Source organism: Melospiza georgiana, chromosome 11, assembly GCF_028018845.1.
Source record: "Melospiza georgiana isolate bMelGeo1 chromosome 11, bMelGeo1.pri, whole genome shotgun sequence".
Classification (NCBI taxonomy): Eukaryota; Metazoa; Chordata; class Aves; order Passeriformes; family Passerellidae; genus Melospiza; species Melospiza georgiana.
In genome coordinates this window covers 14,689,755-14,697,782 of record NC_080440.1, presented here as the reverse complement: position 1 = coordinate 14,697,782, position 8,028 = coordinate 14,689,755, and the positions used below count along the sequence as shown (strand labels likewise).

The following is an 8,028-nucleotide window of genomic DNA, read 5'->3' as shown; positions in this document are numbered from 1 at the left end:
CCGCGGCCGGGCCGGGAGGAGCCGCACCTGCCCCGCCATGTCGGGCGAGTGGCTGCGGCGCTGGCGGCGGGGCGGCCCCGCGGAGCGGCCCGGCGGAGCCCCGGCACCGGGCCCGGGCCCGCCGCCCCCCGCCCTGCGCTACCGCCGGCCCAAGTTCGTGCCCGGCGGCGGCGAGGAGGCCCCGCGGGGCGGGCGGGCCGTGCGCGGAGCCGCGCCCGAGCGGCCGCTGCCCTGGGGCGCGGGATACGCCGAGTGAGTGCGGCCGGCAGCTCCGGGAGGGCTCCGGGCGGGCGGGGGGCGCTGCCGGGGCCGGTACCGGGGAATAGGGCAGGTTTAGAGGGGTGGAAGGGCGGGGGAGGCTTGCGGGGCTCCTGGAGGGGTGCCCGGGGCGGTCGCTCCCCACATGCCCTGGCTGCAGCCGCCCTGGCCCGGAGGGGCCGCCCGCAGGCACAGCTCGCCCTCCTGCAGCATCTGCGGGCCAGCAGAGAGCGGCTTTGTGCCCCAGAGCAGGCTTGGCGGGGCGGTGAATCCTGCGGCCCCTCTCCGTCCTGCCGGGGCCGGCGGGGACAGCCCTGGCCAGCCCCTGCCAGCCCAGTGCCGGCTCCAGCGCTGGGACAGTGGCCGGGACAGCCCGAGAGCAGCACCGCTCCTGGCAGAGTGGCTTTAAAGCGAAGGAAGGGGATGGCCACGATTTTAGAAACCTCTTGGTTTGCTGTTTTAAATGGCAGAGGGATGGATCAGGCAGGAGCTGTTCCCACGCACCCCGCGGTGCTGGGATGGCACAGCGTGAAATGCGAGGAGAGCCCGCTCCCACCCAGGGACAAACATCACCGAGGCTGGAAGGAAAAGCAAGGGTGGTGGTTCTGCAATGCACTGTGTCAACAAGGAAATGGCACGGTGTGGGCTGCTGACAGGGCTGCCTGAGGCCAGGGTGCAGGTCTCTGTGTCCCCAGCTGGGCTTTCCCCTGCTGCACATAAACGACTTACTGTTTCAGTCATCAGCAGAGAGATCCTTGAGTTTGATCCTTGAGCAGGGAGCGTGGGGCTGGAAAGGAGGGGCAAGGTGCAGCTGTTTGCAGAGGCTGCAGAGCAGCCAGCACAGCTGGCTGGGAGCAGCAGAGGTGCAGTGTGTCCCCACACCTTACCTGAGTGTTTGCAGGGTTATCAATGCCGAGAAGTCAGAGTTCAATGAGGACCAGGCAGCCTGCTGTCAGATCTCTGTCCGGAGGAGAGAGCCAGGCCTGGAGGAGGATGAGGAATGGCTGATCCTGTGCTCCACACAGGTATTGCCCCAGGCAGGCTCTGGTGCTCACCCTGCTGCCATCCTCTTGCTGCCACCCAAGGGTGCAGGTTCAGGAAACACGGATTGCTCCATCAGTCCTACATGCCCACATGGCTGAAACCCTTCCTTGGATGTATTTAGGGGACCTGTGTACCCCATGGCCAGCAAATACATAGCTCTGTAAATACCATTTCTACTTCTGTGGCCCATGACTTGCAGCATTTGAGGTCATCCAAGCCCTTGGTGCCCTCACCTTTCCTGTCCTCCCTGTGCTTTCAAGGGCCAGTGTGTGTTGCCCAGCAGCACGAGCTGGGCACACAGGATGCTCTCACCAGGCTGTGCTGCACTTCTGGTGAAATGGCCCCATCTGCCCTAATACAGCCCATGAGGGGGGTGGTGCAAATCCAGATGCTCAAATGATGGGTCAGGCAGAGCAGCACGTGGGCATCACTTGAGTTTGAGGAGATTCACCAGTGGCAGGGAAGGGAAGCTGGGGTGGAAAAGTCAGGCAAAATACATGCAGTGGCATGCTGGCTCTGAGCCTGCCCTCTGTACAAGCCCTTCAGCCCCTGTCTTGTCCCTGTTCCTCAGTTCCTGACTGGTCACTACTGGGCACTGTTTGATGGCCATGGCGGCCCGGACGCTGCCATCATCGCCTCCAACTATCTGCACTACTGCATCAAGCAGAAGCTGGAGGAGGTTGTGGGAGGCATCACCGAGGCCCAGCCCCCCATGCACCTCAGCGGGCGCTGCGTTTGTGACAGTGACCCCCAGTTCGTGGAGGAGAAGCACATCCACGCGGGAGACCTGGTGGTGGGAGCCCTGGAGAATGCCTTCCAGGAATGTGTGAGTACCCATGCAGGGCACCACTCCTGCTGGCCACAGCCTGACCCTCCCTGAGCCCTGCTAGGGCAGGGTCTGCTGTTCTGCTCACTGAGTAGGCTGGAACCTTTCAATTGGCCATTGGGCCAAACCTTTCAATGTGCTGGGATCACGCTGGGTCAGAGCCCAGGGCCTGTGTCAGAGTTGTGTGTTGGCAGAGCTGACCCAGAGCAAAGCTGCAGTAGTTCTGAACAATTCTGTAGGGCAGGCAGGTGGCTGTTGTCACACTCACAGAGCATCTACAAGTCTGAGCTCTCCCCATCACCCTCCCAAAGCACCCATAGTGCAGGAGCAGCAGCTGTGTAGGCTGTACAGAAGCAGCATTGCCTGTTACTTTGCTGGCTTCCTGTGGCCCATCCACAGCCAGTTTTGGTTCTGGATTTCTGCTGGGAGGGATAAGACAGTGTGTAGAAAGCAGCAGCCCAGATCACACCAGTCTCCAAACTTGTTGAAACCAACAGGATGAAGTCATTGGCCAGGAGATGGAAGCTACAAACCAGACAGGAGGTTGCACTGCTCTGGCTGCCCTTTATTTCCAGGGAAAGCTCTATGTGGCCAATGCTGGGGATAGCAGGTGAGTCATAATAAAGGGGGAAGTTGCTGGGGATGAGAGCTGGGAGTTAAACAGGGTTTGCAGCATCTTTCTGTCCTGGTTTCAGCTGGGACAGAGTTCTAGAGAACACTGTTGAACACCCACTGATGTTTGAGTTGTGCAAGCACTGCTCAGCACCTGCTCACAGTCAGGGACTTTTCAGCTTCTCACCCCACCAGCAAGGAGGTTTGGGGGCACAAGAGGCTGGGAGGGGACACAGCTAGGACAGCAGACCCCAAGGGATGTTCCAGACCACATGGCACCATGTGAACTGAGGGGAAAGGTGGCCTGGGGCCACTGCTGGGGAAGTGGCTGGGCATCAGTCAGAAGGTGGTGAGCAAGTGCACTGTGTAACTGGTTTTTTCTATATTCTAATCCTTTTCTCGTTATGATTTTCTCTCCATTCCTGTCCTAATAAACTTTTCTTCTCTCAACTGACAGATTTTACTTTCCTTTTTCCCAGTTACTTGCCCCATCCCGCTGGGTGTAGGGGAGTGAGTGAGTGGCTGTGTGGTGTTTAGCTGCCAGGTTAAAGCACAGCTCTGATTTAATCCTACAGACAGTAAATGTGCAGCCCAGCCATCCCCCTCCTGCCTGGCACGGGACCTGTTGGAAGAAAGGCTCTCATGCCTTCTGGAACAGTTTGGGCATTTCAAGGGACTAAAGCTGCCCAGACACAGCCTTGGGGTGTAATGCAGCAGCCCACTCAGCCTGGCAGGTGTTTCAAAGTGAAGGGTGATTTCCCTCACTTGCCTGTGGTCCCCATTCCTCTAACAGTGAGCTCGACCACTGTAAAACCAGGCAAGCACAGTTCTCTGCTTCAACAGTGCAATTGCAATGGAGTTATTTGAAATACAGTGGCATTTTTTAACAGTTTTGAGTGCACAGCTATTCTCTGGCACAGCTGAGCTCTGCCTCTTCCCCCTTGTAGGGCAATTCTTGTCCTGAAGGACAGCATTGTGCCCATGAGCAGTGAGTTCACCCCCGAGTCAGAGAGGCAGCGAATCCAGCACTTGGTGAGTGACTCCTTCCACAGAGTCCAGCTGAAGCATCCCACTGGGCCAGACAGGGCATGTGGCAAGAGGACCTCCAGCATTCCTTGAAGGCCACTGTGTGGCCATATTGTCAGCTGGAACCAGCCAGGGAGGGCTGGGGTAGAAATTCAGCCAACAGTCTTTAGTGTGGGAGATGTTCATGTCCTCACTGGAATGTGCTTTCCCAGTTCTGGTCCCCGTTCTGCTGCTGGGAGTGCCAGTCCTGAGGCAGAAGCAGCTCTGATGCCCTACTCCATTGAAGCAGAACAGGTCCATGCTCAGCCCTCCATTCCCTCCTCCAGGCTTTCCTTTTCCCCAAGCTCCTGGATGGTGAATTCACCCGCTTTGAGTTTCCTCGGAGGCTGAAGGGAGATGATGTGGGCCACAAAGTGCTGTACCGGGATTACTTCATGGAGGGCTGGTGAGTCCCTTCTGCCCTGCAGGGCTGCAGCCAGGGCAGCCTTACCTGCTCACACCCATGGCGAGGTGAGGGGACAAGGGGCACATCCTGCCAGTGAGAGCAGCAGCACGATGGTAGGGAAGCTGTGAGCAGCTCCCTCCAAAGGACCGTGGCCCTGGCAGGGTGGTTAGAAAACAGTCAGGATGGTCCTTCTGGCATCCATGAGCACGGGGCTGCTGCAGGCAGTCCCAAGCTGATGCAGGTAGAAGCTGGGGAGGGAGAGTGAGGATCACCTTGCCCCCATCCTCAGTGAGCTGCCTGTGCATGGAGACACCACAAGAGTCAATCAGAGTCAAAATGCTCTGGCTGGGTTGTACTATCAAGTCAGACAAATCCCAAATCAACAGTGAATTCTCTGTTCCAGGGGGTACAAGACGGTGGAGAAGGCTGACCTCAAGTATCCTCTGGTCCATGGTCATGGGAAGCAGGTAGCTTAATGCTTTACACCTTGGGAAGGCACAGGCAAGTCTTCTGGGGGTCCTCAGTGTCACTCATGTCACACTCTGGGGCACTAGAGCAGACCTGGAGCTCTGTTCTCCAGCACAGCACAGTCCCACAGCCCTTTGCTGCCTGGCTGGTGTAACCCAGAGCCCTCTGGAGCTCCCTCCTCCAGAGTACAGCAGAGCAGAGGGCAGCCCTGAGGGCTTGCACTCACAACTCGATTCAGATGAGAACTTCATCAGCTCCCACTTGGGACTCTCTCCTTTAGCTCTAGTGCCTTTCCCACAAACTGTCCTCCTCGAGGAGAGGCTGAGCAATGAGCCTGGAGAGGGAAGGAGGAGGTAGGGAGAGGCAGTGACTGCACCCATCCAGCATCTGCCTGCAGGAAGTCCCAGCACTACAACCCATGTGCCACCACCTTTACCGAGTCAGTGCAGAACCCTCTTTGCCAGAACAAACAGACACCCCAAACCAGCCCAGCTGTCTTTCCTGCCACCTCAAACCAAGAGCAGATGCCACCATGGGCCTCCTGAGGTCTGCAGCATTACCCAGAGCACACCATGGGCCACATGGAGCCATTCACAGTCAGGCTGCTTCCACACTCCCATCAGGGCATTGCTTCTGATCATTCCTCCATCTCCAAAGCCTCCAGAGGCTGTTCTGGGTGATGCTTGGAGGAAGGTCCTAAAGCAACACATAGATCAGTCAGGACAAGCCCCACACCAGCCTTGCAAGGCCCCACACCCTGACGTTTCAATCCTGTTTTGCTCTGTTTGGGGCCAGGCTCGCCTGCTGGGCACTCTGGCTGTCTCTCGAGGCCTGGGGGATCATCAGCTCAAGGTCATTGACACCAACATTGAAGTCAAACCCTTCCTCTCCTGCATTCCTAAGGTCAGTCACAGCACATGGGAATTGGAGGGTGGAATTAAACAAGCTGCTCCCCTGAAGGATGCACCTTTTAAAGACCTGGCAGGTCTTAGCATTTCTCCAAGCACCCTGGTCCCAGTGTGTCATCTCTCAGGGGCAGTCCCATCTCCCTGACCCCTGTTACATTGCAGGAATTGTCACAGATTTACTGCTCTGCTTTCCAGGTGAATGTATTTGACTTTGCTCTGCATGACATTAAGGAAGATGATGTCCTCATCATGGCAACTGATGGCCTTTGGGATGTTCTGTGCAACGATGAGGTGGCCCATGTGGTCAGGAGCTTCCTTGCAGAAAACAGGACAGATCCTCAAAGGTAATACCAGCTTTGCCTTTGTTTTCCCTTCCAAAGAACCTGGTCAGACCTAAAGCAGGCTGAGACCCCACTGCTTCCAGGTCAGCTCTGGCATGACCACTCTTTTCTGTGACTGCAAACTGCCTACTAATCTGTTCCCATCCTAAAGTAACAATTACAAAGCTGATATCTTAAAAAACCTTGTTATTTTGACAACATAAAGCCACATCTCGATGCTGTACTTAAGGGGAATAGTTGCTATATTAGCCCTTGCATTTTTCTACCCCCAGGTTTTCAGAACTGGCCAAGTGCTTGGTCTGCAGGGCAAGGGGAAAGAAGAGAGGCCACCAGTGGATGCTGGATGACAGCCACGAGGCATCCTACGATGACATCTCTGTATTTGTCATCCCACTACACAACAGGGAAGAGGACTGACTGTCAGGATGACACAGCATCTCTGTGCTCCCTTACTCTGGTGCCATTCTGCATCAGCCTGAGACTGAGGAACTTCTGCTGCTCTTCCAGCAAAACCATTTGCAGTGGGACCTGAAATGCACAAGATTAGCTCCTTCACAACATGCAAGAGAAGCCCAGTGGGCAACAAATGACTCCCCTTTCTCATTGCTGGACCAAGGAGAACCTGCAAAGGGGGCCATGCACACCACAGGGCACTTTTCCTAAGATCTTTGCGGTACAGTGACACTCAGATCCATATTTCTACTGATCCCTCTCCCTTTTTAATACTGAACAATAAGGATCAATTGAGATCCAGCCAGTCTGAAGAGCTGGCTTTTAATCAGACTTGAACTAAGCTGAACTGGATGCATAAGCTAAAGCATCTCTCGTATCCATTTGCTGTAATGTGAGATGTGCTGAAAAGCTGGGAGCTGCTGCCAAGACAGCCCTGGGCACAGCCCTGCCTGTGGCATGGGAATGCTGGAGCAGTAGCCCAGAGCCCTTGGGACAGCTGCCATTTGGAGGCAGCACCTCAGACCCAGAGGATGTAGCCAGGTGAAGCTTCACCCTGGTGTACAGAAGCCTCCTGTGCAAAGATGTGTGCCTTACTCTTATTTAAGAACACTGAAGTGTGTTAGTAACACAGTGTACAGATTTCTAACAAACCTTAATCCACACTTCCTGACACTTTCTCTAATCAGGTAATTTCTGATAGCAAAGCAGGTTTAGTAGCAGCAGCACTGATGAGAACCAAGGTGTTCAGTACATCAGCTGATTCAGTAGAAGAGCTCCAAGTAAAATAAAACCGGTTTGTTGCAATTTGTCTGCAGTACTGAATTTCAAGCACTTATTCCAGCAGAAACACGGTGCAGCAGACATGCCAGAGTTGTCTTAAACTCTGAGGATCTGCTTCCCAACCTGTTTATTAGCCAGGCAAATTCAGGTCTGGACAAGCTTCCCCTCTCCCCAAGTCCCCACTTTGGTTTTCATTATTCATTACACAGGTTCCAGGATTCCCTAGAGAAGCAGCCAAACCCCAGTGTGTGTTTAAGTTCTGCAAGGATGAAAGTCCAAATAAAAGTACTTTGTTTTTTTCCCATGCATCTTACTGTGGTGTTATTCCTGCTGGAGGTTTTACATAGATCTGGGCTGGAGGAAAACAGCCTCAGAAAATCACTGGGGAATTTGTGCTTTTAATTTGTCTTTGCTTGTCACCAGAAGCATCCCCTTACTAGAACTGCTGCCAGGGCTTGGTGTTGAAAGATTATTTCCAGCAATGGGAGAAAATTCCCCCCAGGAATGGGGCAGCATTCTTAGTTATCTGCTCATGGTTTAGGCAAGGGGTAGAATATAAAACATTTTTCTCCTTCCCTCCTCTTAACTTTGACCTGAAAACAATGCACATGAGGATTCACCCATGGTAATGATACTGGCTGCTGTTCTCCCTCCAGTAGCAGTAACACATTTATATGCATTAACTGTAATTACCCAAGATTCCTGTCACCCAAATTCAGGAAGTTATTTTCTCACCTTGCTGACTGAGAAAGAGCTCAGACGACAGGCTGCTGTGAACATCTCTCTACCCAGGGCACCATAGCTCCATAGGTACCTGTCACAAGGCTTCCCTATCCTGATACATTCAGAGGCAAAAAAACCCTCTTA

General features: G+C 54.5%; 1 protein-coding gene across 1 annotated transcript; it reads left to right on the top strand.

The window, feature by feature from the left end:
* The first annotated feature begins 37 nt into the window (after positions 1-37).
* PPM1M (protein phosphatase, Mg2+/Mn2+ dependent 1M) lies at positions 38-6,462 on the top strand. The gene is made up of 10 exons (XM_058032192.1): positions 38-252; positions 1,160-1,283; positions 1,874-2,128; positions 2,626-2,738; positions 3,688-3,772; positions 4,093-4,211; positions 4,615-4,678; positions 5,475-5,582; positions 5,783-5,931; positions 6,201-6,462. Exons 1-10 carry the CDS (start codon positions 38-40, stop codon positions 6,343-6,345), a joined length of 1,377 nt encoding a protein of 458 aa, XP_057888175.1. The 3' UTR covers positions 6,346-6,462.
* Positions 6,463-8,028: the final 1,566 nt, after the last annotated feature.